We start from the raw sequence: 19802 nt of genomic DNA on the forward strand, positions 1-19802 counted from the left end.
GTGGCCATTTGGCCCTGTGGCCAGGGACTGCTGCTGACCCCCCTGCAGTGACCGTACTCCTCATCTGGGGCTCAAACCCACTTCCCTGTAGCCCCTACCGCTTGGTGCTGTTCTGTGCTTGGGGCACTCAGAACAGCTCTGCTACCTCTCAGTGGTCACTTACTCCTTCATGCCAGTGGGTTTGGAGGGCGCTCTTAGATCAGGCCTGAAGGTCTCACAGCTGCTCAGCGAGTGCCTGCTTTGTGCCTGGCTCACACGGGGGGGTCCCTGCTGCTCAGGAAGGAAGGTGACTCACCGGCTAGCCCTTGAGGGTCAATACAAAAATAGTCCGTGACGAGTGACAAGTACACTGACCGGGGAGGCCGCCTGGGAGGAGACAGAATTGAGCTGACCTCAGAGATTTGGGAGACGGGGAGACTGCCTCTCGGGCAGCAGAGAAAGGAGATTCCTATAAACGTGTGTGAAGAGCTTAACCCGGGGGGTCAGTAGTAGATGCTGGGGAGGGGTGGCTGGAGACAGAAGCTGGGGAGAACAGGTAGGCTGTAGCATCGCAGCAGGTTCACTGCCACGTGGCTGGCATCTCCCTGGGTGGCCTTTAATCAGAACCTGGGCTGGTCAGACCACCCAGGCCTCTGATGGCGCCTCCCTCCATCCCCCCAGGAGATCGATGGCAAGGCCCTGCTTCTGCTGCGCAGTGACATGATGATGAAGTACATGGGTCTGAAGCTGGGGCCTGCACTCAAGCTCTCCTACCACATTGACCGGCTGAAGCAGGGCAAGTTCTGAACAGGGAGACGCAGCCTAGACAACCGAGGGATCGAGCAGAGGGGCCATTCTTCTCCCAGGAAGGAGGGCCGTCGGCCCCTTCCCAGGCACCTCAGTGGGGTCCGAGGCTGCCTCAGGACTCCAGGAGGCTGTGTGGAGCTGCCAGCACTGCCCCTCCTGCCATGGTATGTCCTTCCATGAAGGGCCGAGGCGGGCATGGGGCCCCGGGTTGGCGCTGCTCTTCCCCTCAGCCCTGCCTCGGCTCTGAGGTCTCCTGTATTTATTGCTCAGGCCTGGCCGGCCTCTCCCCAGGAGCTTAGACTGAACGCCTTCCAAGTGATGGAGGAAGGGGCTGACCCCTGAGGCCTCAGAAGACGGGGCCCTGAAGTGACACTCGTGCCCGGTCCCCTCACCACCCACTGGGCCTGGTGTGGCTCCCCATTGCCCCACGGCTCCTGCCTTCTTCTCACGAGATCCGCGGACTCCAAACTCATGGTGCAGACCTCTACCTTTTTTAAGAAAAGATCTTTTCTTATTGTTAATTTATTGTTTCTGGCACTTGGGCAAGCCCTCCAGTTCATACCCCTCTCGCTCCAGACACTGGGTTTCAGGAGGAGGGAGACTGCCCTGCCCCGGCCCCAGACAGGCCCTCTCCAGAGCGGTGTGGCCCCTTTTCAGAGGACATTACCTAGGGTCCCTGTCCCCTTGCCTCTCTTCCTCCGCTGGGCCCTCTGCAGCCTCTGCCTCATCTGTGGGAATGGGAGTCCCTGCCCTGCACTGTCCCCACCGCAGCTCCTTGCCCTGGCCAGAATTTCCGCTGAAGAAGGTTGGGCCCAATGATTTTAAGCCAAGAAGGCCCTAAGATGGATGGGAGAAAGGGGTCTCTAGGCTGGAGTCTGGTTGTACCCACTCCACTGTCCACATGCTTCCTTTGTAAGCAAGTCAGCAGCACAGCTGCCCCCGCTGCCATCTGGACTTACTTATTTTATGTCAATTTGTTTATAAATAAAAAACAATATAGATGCCAGTGTCTTTGTAATCAGTCAACAGGTAATCAGTGTGCCTCCGAAGGGCAGGTCACTCCCCTTGTCTTGGTCTTTGCTCCTCGTTTTTATCTATGAGGAAACTTGGACAAGATGCTCCCTGAGTTCTCGTGACTCCAGCAATCCCTAGAGAACAGGCTGTCTGCCACATGCCCAGTGGGGCCCCAGCATGGCGTAGCCCCTGGGGAGACGGTGTGAGATCCGTTCTCTGCCCTCAAAGGGCTTTGTGCTCTGGTGCAGCCAGACAGCAGTGTGGAGGAAGCAGCCACAGGAAGCCCGAGCAGGAAGGACAATATTAGGGTCAACAGCTCCAAGGAGCCTCAGGGGCAGGGGTGAGGAGAGATGCAGGCTAGCCCGGGCTAGCCTGCAGGGCACCTCTGGCGCCGTCCAGGGGCCAGTACTGCAGTCCAGGACCTCACTTCCCTGTTTATAAAGGGCCCCCGGAGGAGAAGGCGTGGGGCAGCAGCAGTGCAGTGTAACCTGATAATGACTAACACGTCGCTGTGTGCCCCACCAGCTGCTCCATCTGAATTAGAACGGTCTCATTTAATCTTCACAGCAGACCCACTTCATAGATGAGGAAACTTAAGCTCTGATCGTACAGCCAGGAACTGCCGAAGTAGGCATTTAAAGCCCAGGAATCTGACTCCAAGGCCAGGGCCGAGCTTCCAGCCAGTGCAGCTATTTTTTGCGATGCTTTAGATGGGTCATTTCGCTCCTCTGGGCCCGTCTGGCTATGAGGGGGTTAGACGAGGAGACCTCTAAGGCTGCTACCAGCCCTCACCAGCGACTAGTCCCAGCACGGTGCTTTCCACTTGGCCACAGTGAGGTTCTAATCATGGGCTCCGTGAAGCAGTCAGGGTCGGGGCTGCCGAACTAGAAGAAGCCCATTTTCCACAGACTCCTGGACCTGTGTCCCGCAGGCTGTGCTGTTCATTCAGGGTACTCCCAAAGAGGGCCTTATTGGACCCTGGCGACAAGCTTCTGGATGTGGAGGTAACACAAGCGCATGCAGGCAGGCCAGATGTGCTGCCAGGCTGGGCTTGTGGAGCAAAACGGCTCCCACCCCCACCGTCCCTCGTCAGCAGGCACGTTCAGCTTTCCAGGGAACACTCGTTAAGGGCTTCTTGGTGCTAGGTTGTTTGTGTACGTTAGCTCGCTCAAACCTCGCTTACAGCTCTCAGAGGTAACCACCGTGTCCCCCCATTTTAAAGATGAGGAAACTAAAGCTCAGAGAGGTGAAGTTCTAATACTTGCCCCAAACTCCATAGCTGACGAGGGGTGCGAGACAGCACACTGCCTGCCACACCCACCAGGCAGCCTTTGTCTTGGGTCCTGCTAACCGTGCAGACTCGACTCCCACAGGCTACACTGGGGGTGGCGCTCACGTTGCAGACAGACCGGACACCCTGCCAGCATAAAGCAGGCCTTTCCGGTGGAGCAGTCCTTGCAGAGCCCACAGTCATCCACGACCATTCTTTGTTGCCCAGGTGACAGCTCAGGTGCAAGGGGATAAGACATATTAGGGAGAAGTGGGGTTCACCTTGGCTTAGAAGCATCGTGCCCCAGGGCAGCCAGTAACTCCCTAGTGCCATAGGCACAGCTTCCAGGTCCCCGTCAGGGACGTGCCTACTGGGTCCCTGCGCTCAGGAAGCCCTGCAGGAAGGGCTATTTACAGTCTATGCACAGCACTCCTAGACCAGGTGATTTACAATTAGGGGTCAGTTTTATCATAAGCACTGTTGCCTTGAAATGGTTGACATTCCATTATTATCTGGTTTCCAAGGGAACAGAACTAGAAGGGTAACCAGATGTCAAATTCTGCAGAAGGGGAAAGGATTTGTTACTGTTCCACTCATGCTGCCCGAACCTCTGGGGTCAGAATTGAACGTCATTTAGGAGGACAAAAACAAAAACAAAAACCCAAAACCTCGACTTTTGAAACTGTTTCACAAAGCCAAGCCTTCTAATAGTGACCTAGAGTCATGCAAAGAAGCTGAAATGGTGTCCGGCGGGTGAGACCACACCACTGACCCCGACAGGGCAGCCACCCATAAAGCGGGGAGGCGTGTGGGGGAAGTGGGACTGGGGACAGAGGCCTCTGGCAGCAGCTTCCTGGGCCCACCCTCATCGCCACGACAAGGAGAGACTGCCTCCGGTGCTCAGGAACATCAGGAAGGAAAAACCCAGGCACTTCAGGAGAGAAGAGAAGAGCGCAGGCTCCGCTCAGGGCTGAATCCTTGGGGAACCTCTCTGCCCCGTCCCCACCTGCGGCCCCTCCCCACCTGCCAGCTGCGTGGCCCGTGGCCCTGGGCTCCGCTCTGTCTCTGTTGCCCAGGCTGTTAGTCCTGAGCGGAAGTGTCCACAGCACCCTCTTCGGCATCTTTGTGGAACAACCTGAGACCCTTCTCTGGGCTGTGGCACCGGCGGGCCAAGTGGACACAGTTTCTGCCCTCGTGCCCGATGCCACGACCCCTCCTCAGAAGAGCCACAGGTGACTTGCCCCTTGTCTTACAAATAAAGTTGAAAGCACGGGAAACCGTCTTGCCTAGGAGACTCCAGACACTCCCTCCTGCCCCTGTCGTCCCTCAGCTATTTTGCAGCCTCCTTACCTTAATGCCCCAAGTCACCCCATCCCATCAGGGAAGCTCCCCAGCTGGAAACCTCCAGGCCAAGCGTGAGAACTGTGTGTGCTTGTCCTCCAGCACCAAAGCCACCGAGGATGCTGCCAGGGGCCAGTGGCCAACAGGTCCCAGGGTACAGACACCGGGCCCGAGATATCTGTGGGCAGCTGGGCTGGTCCTGTCAAAGGATGGGCAGGAATCAACAGGCAGCCGCTGGTAGGCAAGGGGAGGAGTCAAGACTGAGGCTGGAGCGTCCCGGGGCCCGGATGGCGAAGGCCGCGTCCACACCACTCTTCCCGAGGTCCAGAGTCTGTTCTCCTGACAGCCTGTCCTCTCCCACGTTAACGGCTGAGCTCAGCCCTCGCCCCTGCCCCGTCCCCTGCCCCTCAGCTGGGGTTCCCTGGGCGGTTCGCGCAGACACCCATGCTTGCTACGGTGTGGAGGATTGCAGCCACAGGCGCCACCAAGTGGACACTCTCCAGATAACGTGAGAAGAGCCCTATCCACAGCCTCCCTCTGCCCCTCATCTTTGGGCCCACCTTGCATTCTGTTCTTTTTTTTTTTTCCTCATTCTTTTATTTTATATATTTTTTTACATCTTTATTGGAGTATAATTGCTTTACAATGTTGTGTTAGTTTCTGCTGTATAACAAAGTGAATCAGTTATACATATACATATGTTCCCATATCTCCTCCCTCTTGCGTCTCCCTCCCACCCTCCCTATCCCACCCCTCTAGGTGGACACAAAGCACCGAGCTGGTCTCCCTGTGCTGTGCAGCAGCTTCCCACCACCTTTCATTCTTAACTTTAAATTCAAGAGGTTTTCTTCCTCCAGTGCCAAGTAGGGGTTGTCAGTAAGGTCACAGACATCCAGGGAAAGGACTAAAAGGGGCTGCTGTTCCACAATGCTGAACTCGTGTCCGCCATCACCCAGCTGTTAGCCTGAGATGCTGTAAGTAACCCAGTTTACACCGCGGTGCGTTTCAGTACGTAAAATATCATTTTGTAAATGCTTACGATGAAAGACAATTTTTACCCCCGCCAAAAAATAAGTGGAACTGATGTTCAGCTCACATAGGCTGTTAACAGAGCCCAGGGAAATATGTAATACAATCGTTTAAAGAGATTTCCAGTAAGAATGGGGAAAGATTTGGCACTCAAATCAGTTTGGGAAATTTCATGCCAAACAGCTGCCTGATAGCGAGGCCCCTAGAGAAGTACGTTATGTTCACGTGTTTGTTATGTTCTCTGGTACAACCACGTGTATGCTCATCTGTCAGGGTGCCTCTCCCGGCCAGCTGTCTGTCTCTGCATAACTCATCATGACTCGAGTTAACCGTCCAAAACAGCCACAGCCCCACTTGTTACTGTGAGAGCAGCTCTTGATGGCGGAGTCCAGAGAGGCCTGAAGAAGAGGGGGAAGCCTGGAGAGCTTAGAGCCGTTATTCCGTAACTCTCGGCTGTGGATGCAGAGGCGGGTCAGCCCTGGCTGCTGGGTCCCTCCCCCGAGCCTCACACTGCCACCACCTGGGGCCTCGGGCCTCCTCCTTTCCCCCACGCCACAGTCTCCTTTCTCAAGTTCCCCACCCAAGCTTCTGCCTCGGTCTCTCGGGGAAACAAATTCATCAGCATCTTCAGAACGGCTGCTCAGAGAAAGAGGCAGCCTTCTCTCCACGCTGTCAAGCAGCTTCCCCGGTCTGCAGCATCCGCTTCCAGACACCACCCTCCGCCCCCTCACCCCATCGAGACTTCCAGAAGCAGTGTGGGAAAGCGCTACCTACACCTGCATCATGAAAAGCACTTTCAAAGCCCCCACCCACCCAAGAACAGATTTCTGCATTAACAAAGGCTGTGCATCACCCGAGTCCTGGTCCCCGGTCAAACAGCAGGTGACAACCCTGTCCTTCAAAAGAGATGGCAGGGCTTGACCTATTTCTCAGGGCTCTTCTGGACAGCAACCTCCATCTCTGGCAAAGAGAAGAGCCTGGTGTCAGGGGAGCCGTGGAACCAGCTGCGTTCTGATCCATTCTGGGAGCAGCTGGGCCCTGTCCATGCTCAGGGGAGCCTGGGATTGGTGACCGAGGTGGGAGGCGGGGACCTGTGTGGGCACAAGGGCCCGGAGAGACCTGACAGAGGGAGGAAGTATGTCTTCAGTCCCTGGGTTCTAGGAGCTGCCCCGAAGAAGCCCCCCCACGAAGCTGCATGAGATACCCGTTTACACTGGGGTGGGGAGTCAGGGAGGACTTTTCCTGATTCACTTGCCAAGCCTAGAAGCATTGTTGACTCTCCTGAGATCACAGAGGTGGCTGCACAGGCCCCACCCCCTTCCTACAGCCCTGGTTCCCCCTCCCTGAGCCAAGCCCCCAAGCACCCTGGGGAGCTGCTGGGCAGGGGGCAGAGGTCTGTGGGAGCGGAGGGCTGGCACCTCCCACTCTCCCCCAGGAACCATCAGGACATGAGGGACACAGGCCTCCCTATTCCTCCTATTCCCGTTTGCCCTGAACGTCCCCACTCCAGCAGTGGTGGCGCCCAGGCCCTGATTGCCTCAAGGATCCGATCTGAAAAGATGCAGGCCAGCGGTACCTGCCACGCAGACCGGAGGCTGGGTGTATGGGGGCGAGTGGAGGGGCTGGTGTGTGCACATGTGTGCTCAGCTCAGGAGTGAGGACCCCTGGCCTAGCGGGAGGTGGTGGGCGACATACACAAGGGCCCAGCTCTGACCCTCGATCCACCCCTCCTCACTTCTGCTCTCTGGACCCAAACCAGAGGATCTGGTCTAGATGAGCCTCCTCGAACTGTATGTATATATATGCAAAGGCCATTGTTCTGGGGGGGGGGGGGCGTAGCTTTCATCAGTGTGCCCAAAGCAGAAGAACCTCGCTCTAAAACCCTCTGACCCAGCCTGACCCCTTCAGAAACTCTGCTGGGTTCACCCCGGCTTCAGAGCAGGCAAGGAGAAGCCCAGGGGGGCCGCAACCAGTCCTCAGAGCCCTGGGTTAAGGCTGCTTCTCCAAAGGCCCCTTGAAAAGGTTTCTCTGGTGCCTGGAGGCTGGGCAGGAAACCCTGAAGGCATCTAGGAGGCCCCAGCCCGTGGATTGGTGAGGGAAGACAGGCCCACTGGGGCCAATGAAAGGATGGGGGGGGCGTGCCTCAGAGACCTGAGTTCTGGTCCCCTCTGCCCCGCTTTGAGCACATGCCCTCAGTCTTCCCTCCTGTGGGATGGAGTGGCAGGCCCACATGCTCTGTTCTCTGGCTCAGCCCTGTCTGACTCTCCTTTCTCCTGTCCGAGGCTTTGGGCGGGTGGCAGCCCTTTCCTGCCGGCCCTCTGCCCACCCTCGCTCTCTGGCTCCACCCAGCCCCCGCCAATCTGTGAACCTCCCGGGAGCCTTGGCCCCTCCGAGTCCCCTGGGAGGCCCTGGGCTGACCCGAGAGCCCAGGGCCCCGGGAGGAGTGGCCAGCGGTGAGGAATCCCAGAAGCCCCTCCGAGGGAGACCCCTCCAGAGACCTCCAGGAAGAGATCACCGCGACACAGGTGCAGGAGCCTCTCATGGAGCCCCCAGGCAAGCGGCCCCTGCAGGAGCTCCCCGCAGAAGAGTCCGTGTCTGAGGACTCAAGTACCGAGGCGGCTCCCAGCAGGCATGTTCTCTACGTGGGCCACCTGAACCCCCAGTTCTCAGTGCCCGTGCTCGCCTGCCTGCTGCGAGACGCCCTGGAGCGGCTGGAGCTGCCGGTGGCGCGGGAGCACATCCAGGTGGTAAGGCAGCCACGCAGGGCCTACGCGCTGGTGCAGGTGGCCGCCCACGAGGACACCCTGGCCTCCCTGCCCTGGCGCCTACACACGGCCTTGGAGGAGCACCAGATCATCAAGGAGCTGGTGGCCCCCGGGAAGGAGCTGGTGCTGGGTGAGGGCCGGGAGCCCTCAAACCGCAGAGAGGTAAGTGAGGCTTTCCCCGAGCCAGGCGGCCCTCCAGCCGCCGAGCCTCACTCGTGGGAGGCCTGGGTGCGGATGGCCTGTGCTGCGTGGGGGTGAGGGGTGTCTTTGCGAAACTGGGGACAAATCTGCAAACTTGGGGGCTGCTACTCAAATGACTATGGTCCCAGAGGGACACTGGAGGGACACTGACTCTTAGAGTTTGCCTCCAGCCTGGAAGCACATGAAGGAAGACCCGAGTGTCGGACCCTTCCCCGGCCCGTCTGCATCCGGCCTCTGGGCCGGGTCAGCCCAGGCACGAGGATACGCGAGGGTCCTGGCTTTCTCCTTGGCCGACCTCATCCGTTCAGTTGCAAAAACCAACACCGGCTCTGTTGGGCAGTACAGCAGAGAGTAGAGGCTCCACCCTGCCCTCAGGGAGCCCTGCATCGATGAGCCTTCGGGATGAAGACTCCATGCCATTTAAACTGTTGCAGAGCTCAACAGCTCAACGGGCTTACACTTCAAGACCTGTGGCCTGATGGCATGTTTGTATGATAGCTGGTGGTTTTCTCAAGTCTCCGCTAAGTCTGTCTCCGCTGGGAGCTGCAGGGCTGGTAGGGATGTGCCTCTCATCGCTACACCCCAGCCCACACTGAGCTCCCAGCCCTGGAAGCCACCTCTGGAGGCTGGAGGGCAGCAGGGAGCTAGGGAAGGGTTTTAAGGGAGGAATGACAGTGTGACTTGCATCTGGGGTCAGCAAAGAGGATGGATAGGACGGGGAGAGCCTGGAGGCCGGGAGTCCGATGGTGAGGCCCAGAGCAGGGAAGCGGCCCTGAGCAGGCTGCTCCCAGAGCCCTTGAACAGAGCAGAAACCGTGAAAGGGACTCAGGAAGGCCGGAGGAAAGTAGAAATTCAGGAGGACTGGTTCAGCAAGGCTTTCAGGGAGATCAGGAAGAGGGTGGCATCTCTGGGAACCCCTCTCAATTCAGAGACATGCAGCTCTGTCACAGGGGACCTCAGGGTGCCGAGGTGTCTCCTGGGATGATCCAACCCTGCGCCTCAGAGGTTGACCCGCAACCCAGGTGGGAAGAGAATGGCTGCAGGTGTCCCAGGTCCCACCCGGGAAGGAGAGCTCCTCCTACCCATGTGCATCCCACAGTTCACCTGGGAAGAGGGCAGCCTCAGGGGAGGAGCACTGGCTGGTTCCAGCCCTTGACCCAGCAGGGCTTCCCGCACTGGCCTTGGGATGGTGGGCAGAATTAGCCCCCTCTGCCTGGGAGGAACATCAGGATGCCCGTGTGGGCTGGGCCCTGGGTGGATGGGGTGGGTGGAGGGGGGGATTCTGGCCGCCTGTCCCTCCTTTGGCCGCCAAGGTCAGGGCTCCTGGCTCTTGCCTGGGCCCATACGCCCCGCTCTTATCCCCCAACCCAGCAGGAGGAGGACAGCGGTCTGAGCCCCAGCCCCAGCCCTGGCCCCATCCTGGGCTCCAGCCTCCCGCCGGCCTGGCTCGCCGGACCCCTTCCTACCCAGGCCCCCACCCCACGGCGGGACTCCCCGGGCCGGCCCAGTGGCACGCGCTCAGACAGCGCCATCGTGCACCAGGAGATCCTGGGCCAGGAGCGCCTCTTCCAGGGCGCCTTCCTGGGCAGCGAGACACGCAACGTGGAGTTCAAGAGGGGCGGCGGCGAGTACCTGAGCCAGGCCTTCAAGCACCACCTGCGTCGCTACGTGTGCGCCTTCCTCAACAGCGAGGGCGGCAGCCTGCTGGTGGGCGTGGAGGACAGTGGCCTGGTGCAGGGCATCCGCTGCAGCCACCGCGACGAGGACCGCGTGCGCCTGCTGGTGGACTCCATCCTGCAGGGCTTCAAGCCCCAGGTCTTCCCCGACGCCTACAAGCTCACCTTCATCCCCGTGGTCAGCACCTCTGCCACCGGCACCCCCCTCAAGGTGAGCCCTGCCCCCAGCGCCCCCAGGCTGCCCCGGAGCCAGCGAGGTGGGATTGGGGCTGCACACCAGCCGGAGCAGCGCCCACAGAGCTGCCGCTGCCCCTCCCCAGGTGATCCGCCTGAGCGTGCACACCCCCAAGGCCCAGGCCCAGCCGCAGCTCTACGAGACGGACCAGGGGGAGGTGTTCCTGCGGCGGGATGGGAGCATCCAGGGCCCCCTGTCCGTACGCGCCATCCAGGAGTGGGGCAGGCAGGTAAGTGGCCCAGGCCGGGCAGGCAGGGTCGGGGCCACGCTGGCCCTGGGCCCCCCAGCCACCCACTGGGTAGGCTCGCGGCCGTCGGGTTTCCTCTGGTGCTCCCCAGGGGCTGGACTGCAACAACCCCGCTACCTCCGGTATCCCTCTGCGGTGTAGCTGGGGCCGCCGGGAGAGTGGAATGTTGAAGTTCTAAGACAAACCAGAGGGCTGCGTTTGGGCGGAGGCCCTTAAGATGGGGAGGCAGTGAGTGCTGGACACAGCACTTGGACACAGTCCCAAGGAAAAGCCTTTTCAAGAGAGAAACATAGATGACAGAAAAACAGAAGAGGGCAAGGGGCTGACAGAGAGGGAGAAGGACACGGCGGGGGGCTGCCAGCCTGAGCCTCCCCCGGTACTTGTGCAGGCTACGGAGGACGGGTTACCCCAGGGTCTGGGATGCTGGCAGGACTCTCCCCGAGACCCCAGGGCTGATTTGGTCAGGAGACCTGGCTCCTCCACCTGCCAGGGCCAGTACGGTGCCCAGAGACCTTGAGCAGGCCCCCCAGGCTCTCTGGGCCTTCCCCTCCTCCATCAGTTCAGCCCCGGTTCTGAGATGATGTCAGCTTAGGCACGCTTCTCCGATGTCCCTTCAGAAGTGGACAGCCGAGCTGAGCAAGCTGGAGGAGAGGCTGCGGGTGCTGACGGCCGAGAAGGAGCAGCTCCAGCAGCAGCTGCGGCGGTACAAGCCCATCTCCTGCACCTGCTGCGTCCTGTGAGGGCCCCAGCGCTCTACCTGGAACACGCAGGGCCGTCCTACTGACCCTACGTCCCCCCAGTAAGGCCAGTCTGGGCTGCTCAGAGGAGGATGGGAGCGCTGCACTTGCTGGCTCCCTCTACAACAGTGTGCTCCCAGGGGCTGGTCCCCACGGGGTGCCAGTCCTGAGCAGACCCCGATCTGTGTAGCTGAGAAATTGTGCTTAGCACGATCCCCAAGGGAACTTACTTTTAGAAAGAACGTGTAAAAATTTGGCCAGAGCTCTCCTTGGGCTGAGCTGTAAGGGACCGTTCCTCTGGGTCTCTGACTCCCGTTGGCTAGGCAGGGCCAGAAAGGGACTTGTCATCTTGGGAAAGCCCCTCTGCAGATGGCAAAGTACATTGGTAACTGCGGTTACAGGGTGGACAGGCCACCCTGCAGACCCACCCCTGGCTTGCTGGGATTTGGGACTGTCAAAGCTCTGTAATAAATTACATGCCCCCGGGCAAGGATGGTTCTTTCTAGAACACTTGGCTGGTTGGATGCAGCTGGGTAGAGTCCCATGCCCAGCCCATTTCTGTCCAGGGGGCCCTGAGTTCCTCCCCCGCCACAAAGCTGTGGGGTAAGGAGCCTGGATGGTTGGGTTCCTGAAGACGGGTACCTTAGGGCAAATCATAATACCTCTGCTTCAGTTTCTTCAGCTACAGGACAATAGGGGGCAGCTGGCACCCTGCTTCTCTCCAGCACACACCAACACCTGCACAGGAAGGGTCTGACTTCCATGCACCCTCCAGCCACTGGAGAGGATTCCTGCTCTGGCCATTTCCCCTGTCATCTCCACCAGTGGAGCCAGAGGCTCTATAAAGCCAACATCTGCACCCGGGCAAGAATGGTTCTTTCTAGAACATGCCTGGGCTCAAAGACCTCCAAGAGCTCCCCATCTCATCAAGAGCAAAGCCCAAACAATAGTCTACACAATCCCCCCTGACCTCAAGGCCTCCTGCCTCTTGCTACTGCATTCCAGCTACACTGGCCCACTTGTTTCATGAGCACACCGGCCTCAGGGCCTTTGCACTGGTTGCTTCTGCCTGGAATGCTCCACCCTCAAGTGGCGAGGAAAGGAACTTCCCTACCCATTCTATTGCAAATTACACCCCCTCCCCCCAGCACTTCCATTCCCCGCTTCCCTGCTTCCATCTTTTTTTCTCCAGAGCACCTGTCAATCCCACTCTGTAGCTTTTATCTGTTGTTTCCTCCTCACTAGAATACATGCTCATGGGGACGGGGATTTTGGTCTGTTTTGTCCACTGCTTTAAGTTTAGAAACTAAAACATAGCTGGCATGTGGTAGATGCCCAGTAAATATTTGCTGATGAAAGAATCAAGGATACTCCTAAATTTGGGGTCTGAGGCACTAGAAAACCATGAAACTTTGTCAAAGAGGATATTTCACAGGACCGGGGGTGCATGGAACACACTTCAGTGATCCCCTCTCCCTCCCCCAGCCTAGGGGTCCTTGGCCACATCCACGGAGTAGACAACAGAGGACCCCTTGTGGGCCAATCACAACTGCTCTGAAACTTGGTTTTCCCATTTACCAAACACACTGGTTATAGGGCCCTAAGGTGGTAACGGATGCCCATCTCATGATGGATTACCAACCCACTGAACTGCTCGGGGTCACTGACCTTAGGGTCTGAGCCAGCTTCTCAGAGGCCACTTAAGAACTGCACAGAGGGGCTTCCCTGGTGGCGCAGTGGTTAAGAATCCACCTGCCAATGAAGGAGACATGGGTTCGAGCCCTGGTCCTGGAAGATCCCACATGCCACGGAGGAACTAAGGCCATGCGCCACAACTACTAAGCCTGCGCTCTAGAGCCCGCAAGCCACAACTACTGAGCCCATGTGCCACAACTACTTAAGCCTGCGTGCCTAGAGTCCGTGCTCCACAACAAGAGAAGCCACAACAATGAGAAGCCCGCACATCGCGACGAAGAGTAGCCCCAGCTCGCCGCAACTAGAGAAAACCCACGCACAGCAACGAAGACCCAACACAGACATAAATAAAATAAATAAATTAATTAAATTAAAAAACAAAAAGAACTGCACAGAGGATGTGCAGCTCGACAGGTCAGAGGGGACCCGCTGCTGAGCGCCCCCCTCGGGCCAGGCGCATGGACGCCCAGGCACAGCGGCCCTTGGAGGTGCTCTACGAAGGCAGAACCTGTCTAGATGACCAGGGCTGAAGAGAAGGGTGGGGGGACTTGGCCAGGCTTCCTCCCCAAAGAGAAGCCTCTGGGCACTGGGCAGCCAACACCGGGCGTGAAGGCCACCCTCCGGGCAGTCTCGGCTTCAGCCCTCGGCCCCGCTACTGCCCTGTCTCCACAGCCAGGGTGGTAGGCTGGTGGGGCTTTGCAGCCCCTGGAGAGCCATCCTGGGGGGCGGGGGGGGGGGGTCCCTTTTCTAGAAAGGTTATGCAAGCAGCCAGCACTTCACAACCGGTCAGCGGAGGCCCTCTCCAAGCAGGGGCGGGCACAGCCGACCCTGCGAGGCTTTGAAAACTGCCCACTGCTGTAGGGAGCTGCTGTCACCAACAGGCGTAAGAGCTCTCAGTTTGGGGAATGGCTTTTATAAAAACGACTGAAGACTGTCTGATGGGACCACCAGATGGGAGAAGGGGTTAGAATTCACCCAGTCAGCCACATTCCAAGTACCTAAGCAAGTACGAAGGCCTCTGTAAGTGAAGACACTGTAACTCAGCCCATGAGAAACACTGACAGAGGCAGCTGGGTTGCCCTGGGTCAGGAAGCGGTGTTCCCACACGGGCTTCGGGGCCTCAGCCATGATGGTGGCCTTGGACCAGTGCATGCTGGGACAAGAGGGAGCCCGCTTCCTTTCTGGATCTCTCTGATGGAGGGGCTGCGCCAAATGGTGAGAAACATTTTTCTCCCAACCCCCCCTTTCTCAAATGAAAACAAGCAAAGCCTGCTGACCGTTGACAAACAGCCCAGCCTGAGCCCTGAGCCTCGGCCTCAGACACGCTCTGCAGAGAAGCTGGCTCACGGGCAGGTGTGCTCCGCAGCCAGAGGGCGGGTGGTCCCGATGTTGCCAACGTGCCACGAGGAGCGTGGATTCAGTATCTCGAATTTCACTTTGGAGGAGAAACCAGTGAGGCTGACGACCTGCACGCAGAAGGCCTGGGTGCAGGAGGGCTGGCGGGGGAGCGGAGGGGGAGATGAGGCAGACCTGCTGCCCCCGGTCCACGCCCGGCAGACGGACGGGCCTGCTTCATAAATACTACATCTGTTCCGCCCTTTCTTAAGGTCGAGCAGCACACTTGCACCGTGCTTCTTTGTGTCTCTACACGCTGAGAACCTAAATTTGAAGCCTCTTTGGAAAATTCTGGTTCCTATTAAAAAGCAAGGCTCCTCTCTTAGCTTTTAAACAATCAGATCACCCACCTCAGGTGGCTGCTCCCCAGGACAGGCCGGCACTGACGGCTCAGGGGACGCACACAGGCCGGCCCCGCGCTCAGACGGCGCCCATCCGGCTGCGACACAAGCATTACAAACAAAGTGTGTCTCTTGCTCTGCGTTGTTTATTTCTTAAGTTAGAGTATACACCGAGTCCAGCCAGGATATAATGGGCACGCAGCTCTGCCTGTCGTTACACCACATTAAGAAAATAGCTTTTCATATTGCATTTCAACCGTAGTAACACCATTCTGGAAGGAAAAAGTCCCCTTGAGCAAAGCTGTAAAGTCCCCTCGAGCAAAACCCCATATGAGCAGGGTTTAGAGGCAGTTTCCCCAAAAGATTCTTTGTTAAGTGACCCCTTGATGCAAGGAGTGATTCCCAAGAAGAGAAGCGCGGCTTCTCAAGAGGACGCGGATTCTAAACTCAGACTTCAGAGAGACAGAGTTCTTGCCGTTCTGTGTGACGCCAAACTGACTGTCCTTTTGGACAACGAGTCCTCCAGCATAGGGCAGAGCCGACTCTGTTTCTGGTTTCACTGCTCTTGGTCAAGCAGGGTTCCGGCACTGGGTTGTGGGCACCAGCTGGACTCGCCCCTCACTGCCCACACAGGCCGCACGGCCCACCTTTTACAATGGCCTCGGCATCGGGGGAAGGAACAGCTACACGCTCGAAGCCACAGTGACGCAAGGTGGCTGGAGAAGCGCGGTGAACGATGGGCTCCCCTGGCGCCCGGCCATCACCCACTCCGCCCGGATGTCCTGCTTCTCGCCCGAGGCTGGAGGACCGCAAAGGAGAGTGTGGGACACCAGTCCGCACACGGTGTGGGAACCGGTACACATGGTGGGACATGCAAGTCACAAATACCTTCCCTCAAAATAAAATAATCTTAATAAAAACATAATTTAAAGGAAGTGTCAAAAGCTGAATGTAAAATCAAAGCTGTAAACTCTTGAAGTCCAAAGCCTCTCTTCAAGAATCATCCCTGTTTAAAAAAAAAAAAAATTGAGCAATTACATGATGTATGTTAGAGAAGTTAGGATTTGTAGTCAGCTGCAACGGTAAACTATGCCTGCTTTTTATCGAGGACCAGTCATAGTAGGAGCCTAACATGATGAGAAGCTAAATTTCTGATCCCTATGGAATTATACATTTTCAAGATCTTACATGGACTCCACCTCTGCCCCAATACAAGCGTTCTTTTCCACAGCACCAGGCTCTTAACAGTGCCACTGACAGGGAATACATGCTCCAGGGGAGGCAGTTAGAAATTCCATATCATTGACCAAATATCTACCCCTTTACTGTTACAAAGTTTCCTTTCTCTCCACGGCAGTTACTTAAGACTATCAAACTGCCTACAGCAAACTATCCGGTGAAGATTAATGAGTACATCAGTGCTAAATGCTGACCTGGCAGAGTAGGCAACCAATGCCCTCCTCCTGATTTAGACCTACTTCTCACATCACCCACCCGACTAAGCTTTTCACAGGCCAGGCAGCTAATGAGCCAAGGCCGAGGGGCACGGCCATGGGACCGTGAGACCAGACCTGCGAGTGAAGAGGCCCCCTGGTGGAGAAGGCAAGGTGTGCAGGATTCGGGGAGGTCACCTGCCCGTGCCTGAGGCGGGGGCTCATCTTACCCCCACATCCCTGGTTCTCCCTTGAACCCCACAAAGTTCCGGCTGATGCCCCAGCCCCCTTCTGACTGTATATTTCTGCTGACAGTTCGCTCAGTTATCTTAATGGGAATTTATACAATTCTCGGCAGTCGTCCACAGCTGCTGCACTTTATAAACTTACGTGGTCACAAAAGACAAACATTCCAAGTTTGTTCAATAACTGCTCCGATTTTAACAGATTTGAAGAATAAGCAGCAATCAACACAAAAGTGTTGTATGTATTGGTTTTAAAGCACTTCCTGGGGCTTCCTTGGTGGCAGAGTGGTTAAGAATCCTCCTGCCAATGCAGGGGGCATGCGTTTGATCCCTGGTCCGGGAAGATCCCACATGCTGCAGAGCAACTAAGCCCGTGCGCCACAACTACTGAGCCTGCATGCCGCAACTACTGAAGCCCATGCACCTAGAGCCCGTGCTCTGCAACAAGAGAAGCCACCGCAATGAGAAGCCCACGCACCACAATGAAGAGTAGCCTCCGCTCACCGCAACTAGAGAAAGCCCGTGCGCAGCAACAAAGACCCAATGCAGCAAAAAAAAAAAAAAACAAAAAATAAAAATATTTTTAAAAATAAAGCACTTCCTGGTGCAAGCTTGAGGGTCTGCAGAAATGACACTATGTTTTCATACCTGTCACCTCCTTCAAGATCTCCAAGTTTACGGCTGCATGAAATAACATGGCTCTAAGAATCCAGTTCCCCCAGATTTGGTCAGATTGGCACCTGAATGTAGCAATCGGCAAGGAGACAATTGCCCCGTGCCTGGTGTCCCCCTGCTGGAGTCCCCAAAGCAGGGTGGGTAGATGTACTGTAACTGGGACGGGGTGGCGGGTGGGTCTCACCCATTTGATGCCCACGCTGACCTGACCACTTACATCCTCTGGCAGATGAAAATTTTCAACACTAAACTTTCATGATATCCTTACAATTCTAGTGTTATCACCATTGAAAACAAAACAAAACTAAAGCTTAAAAATATCACTTACGTTACCATCAGTCATGATTTATTGATGGAAACTTCAGTTCAGTGATTTCAGAGTCAGGGGAGCTGCTTCCACTTCTGTCACTGTAGGTGTCCCTGTAGAATTCAGATGGTTTATTCGTCAGCTCCCACCAAACACTCGCTTTACTTCCCTCATTCTACAGCCACCACTACCACAGGGATGCTTGTCTGCACACAGCAGAAATCAGAGACATTATATATTTAGCAGAAAGCTGCAGAGGGATTTTCTTCTTCTTGTTACAGAAGATACACATTCGCTTTATACTTCAGTCATGATGCCCTAACCACCAAGACACGGTAACCGACTGGTTCCAGATAAAGGTAGCAGTGGGGCATGAAATCCACCCAGGCTGTGGCCGACACCCTGATGAAAAAACACAGTTCCCCATTGACCACAGGGTCCCAGATGTGATCGTGGCGCCAGATGCTGCAGAGGGGGAGACCTGGCCACCATGCCGGGTGGCTGGGGAAGGCCAGGGGTGGCACAGAAGCAGCCTGAGAAAACCCCGGAGGAGGAGAGGATGCTTGCGTGTCAGCACGAGAAGAAGTGCCCCAGCAAGGCCCCCCGTTCCTGTGGTTTTGCTCATCACTGATGGTGTGATGATGGCCCGCTGGAAGGAATCAGTGACCACTCGAGGGACTAAGGGAGCGTAACCCCACCTGGGCGAGAGCCTGCAGCCTTTCTGGAGGTAATGTGGGAGCCTCCCCACGGAGGCCAGGAGGAGGCCAAAGTACGGTGGAGAAGGCTTGATAGGTCTGGACAGGAACTCAGGGTGATACTGAACTCCAACGAAAAAGGGATGATCTGAAACAGAAATGCAAAAGAACCAGCTTCACTGTGTGTCTGCATAACATGTGAAAGATGGGAAAAAATCTTGTTAAATGCTCCACATTTCTGCAGACCCTAAAATGATTTGAAAACAACTTCTTATTGGGAGCCTGGGTAGAGGCAACCCCAAAGCACGGGAGAACCGATGCTCTCCCACCTGCACGCTGTCACCCTGCGGCCAAAGGCGCCTCCTCTCCAGGTTCCTGCCACCCTTCCCCTCGCCACCCCCCACCCCCCCCACCCCACCCCAGCTCCCTGACTTGCACGGGATTGAGTCCTGCAGGTCACGTGAGATTAGACTTGAGTACCAAGTCCAAGCTCTCGTTCTGGAGAACAAGGACCTGAAGCCAGAGGTCAAATGGCAAGGCCGCAGCGCAAGGGTTAGCCTCCCAGGGCTCCAGAACCTCGCTCACCAAGACCCCTCCCCGCTCCCCAGACAGCGCTGCCGCCTGATTTGGTTAGGTCAAGGACAACAACTTACATTGCTGTGTTTCCCCCACATGCCAAGAAAGCCTGACTAAGTTCCCCACTAAACACAACGGCCCAAGTGATCACCTTCCAACTCCACAATTTCCATTCTCTCTCCTTCAACATCTTGGCCAACAAACTTCAAGCCTTGCTCCTCCAAACACTTTTTCAAGACTGGATTCACCTGTCGAAGCATGAAGAACAATTTTGCTGGGCTCTCAGCTGACTGTGTTTCCAGCGTAACAGAAAGGAGAAAATGTGAAAGGTCACAAAGCTCAAATCCTCACCTCAAATCTGTGGCGGTGCCTCTCTTCCAGGTAATCTGCATCTCCGTAGAGTTTCCCTGGCAAAAGAAGCAGGCTGGCTTAAAGGATTCCGATTTCACAAAGGAGCCTATTCACAACCACATCCTGCTTCCCGGGTTGCTTATTATCACCTACACGGCCAGGCCCTTTGAAGGTTATTTCTATGACTCTCCTACCGACCCCACCGCCTGCTCTAGCAGCACAGTTCAGACTAATTCTTGGGCTTTGACTCTTTGCAACCAAGGAAAACTAACAGAAACAGACTTTCACCACCACCTCTCACACGTGACTACAGAGGCACAAAGTGCTCTGGCGGCACCCAAAGCCGCCCGGCACCTGCTGTGCCCAGGAACCCAGCGCAGCACGTGCCAGGGGGTGTCTTCCCTGAGCCAGGTGAGACCCCCAAACCACAGGACGTTAGAGCCAGAGGACTGGACGACCACCTACTCAAGTGATGCAAACTACGGTGCCTACAAACCCCAGATAGATGCACGGGTGCCCTGCCAACAATGACAGTTTTCCCAGTGGGAAGAAAAGAAAATCCAATCGAGTTCTTTTAAATATTTTCCTCCTCAAATTTCCCCTACGTCTTTAGCATATATTAGTACTTGTAGAATAAAATCTATTTAGGTTGAACCAGATGAAACTGCCATTTTTGTGGGACAAAAGTCACCAAGATCAGCAGTTTCATCTGGTTCAACCTAATAGGATAGGAAAGTTAAGACTGCAGTGGACTTCACCTAACCGCCTCATTCTGCTGAGTGGTCCAC

General features: G+C 56.4%; 3 protein-coding genes across 24 annotated transcripts in view; 2 read left to right on the plus strand and 1 right to left on the minus strand.

Annotated features, from left to right (window-relative positions):
* SCMH1 (Scm polycomb group protein homolog 1) overlaps positions 1-1792 on the plus strand; it is a 198017-nt gene extending 196225 nt beyond the window's left edge. For all 13 annotated transcript variants that reach the window (XM_082466140.1, XM_082466139.1, XM_082466147.1 and 10 more), the window contains one exon: positions 661-1792. In XM_082466140.1, the coding sequence (XP_082322266.1) occupies positions 661-786 (126 nt within the window). In that variant the 3' untranslated portion in view covers positions 787-1792. The remainder of the gene's footprint in view (positions 1-660) is intronic.
* A 3373-nt stretch (positions 1793-5165) lies between these two features.
* SLFNL1 (schlafen like 1) lies at positions 5166-11809 on the plus strand. Of its 6 annotated transcripts, none has more exons than XM_082466404.1 (4): positions 5166-8367; positions 9778-10293; positions 10403-10546; positions 11182-11809. In XM_082466404.1, the coding sequence occupies exons 1-4, from the start codon at positions 7981-7983 to the stop codon at positions 11302-11304; spliced, it is 1170 nt and encodes a 389-aa protein (XP_082322530.1). In that variant the 5' UTR covers positions 5166-7980; the 3' UTR covers positions 11305-11809. The 6 variants fall into 6 exon arrangements, with proteins under 6 accessions (XP_082322530.1, XP_082322527.1, XP_082322531.1 ...); XM_082466401.1 differs by having other exon boundaries at positions 5166-7230; positions 7790-8367; positions 9778-10546; XM_082466405.1 differs by lacking the exon at positions 11182-11809 and adding an exon at positions 10656-11170.
* A 3049-nt stretch (positions 11810-14858) lies between these two features.
* The window catches only part of CTPS1 (CTP synthase 1), a 30315-nt gene continuing 25371 nt past the window's right edge, over positions 14859-19802 (minus strand). For all 5 annotated transcript variants that reach the window (XM_082466313.1, XM_082466314.1, XM_082466316.1 and 2 more), the window contains 5 exons: positions 19015-19070; positions 18815-18911; positions 18091-18235; positions 17414-17505; positions 14859-15738 (listed from right to left, as the gene is read on the minus strand). In XM_082466313.1, coding sequence (XP_082322439.1) covers positions 17421-17505; positions 18091-18235; positions 18815-18911; positions 19015-19070 — 383 coding nt within the window. In that variant the 3' untranslated portion in view covers positions 14859-15738; positions 17414-17420. The remainder of the gene's footprint in view (positions 15739-17413; positions 17506-18090; positions 18236-18814; positions 18912-19014; positions 19071-19802) is intronic.

Source organism: Balaenoptera physalus (genome assembly GCF_965194825.1).
Source record: "Balaenoptera physalus genome assembly, chromosome: 1".
Taxonomy (NCBI): Eukaryota; Metazoa; Chordata; class Mammalia; order Artiodactyla; family Balaenopteridae; genus Balaenoptera; species Balaenoptera physalus.

Bases quoted from the DNA above. Each gene is read 5' to 3' on its own strand.
- SLFNL1 (XM_082466400.1), top strand. From the start codon at position 7,981: ATGGAGCCCCCAGGCAAGCGGCCCCTGCAGGAGCTCCCCGCAGAAGAG. The intron at 8,368-9,777 runs GTAAGTGAGGCT...CCCCCAACCCAG, and splicing joins AGCCCTCAAACCGCAGAGAG to CAGGAGGAGGACAGCGGTCT. The intron at 10,547-11,181 runs GTAAGTGGCCCA...ATGTCCCTTCAG, and splicing joins TCCAGGAGTGGGGCAGGCAG to AAGTGGACAGCCGAGCTGAG.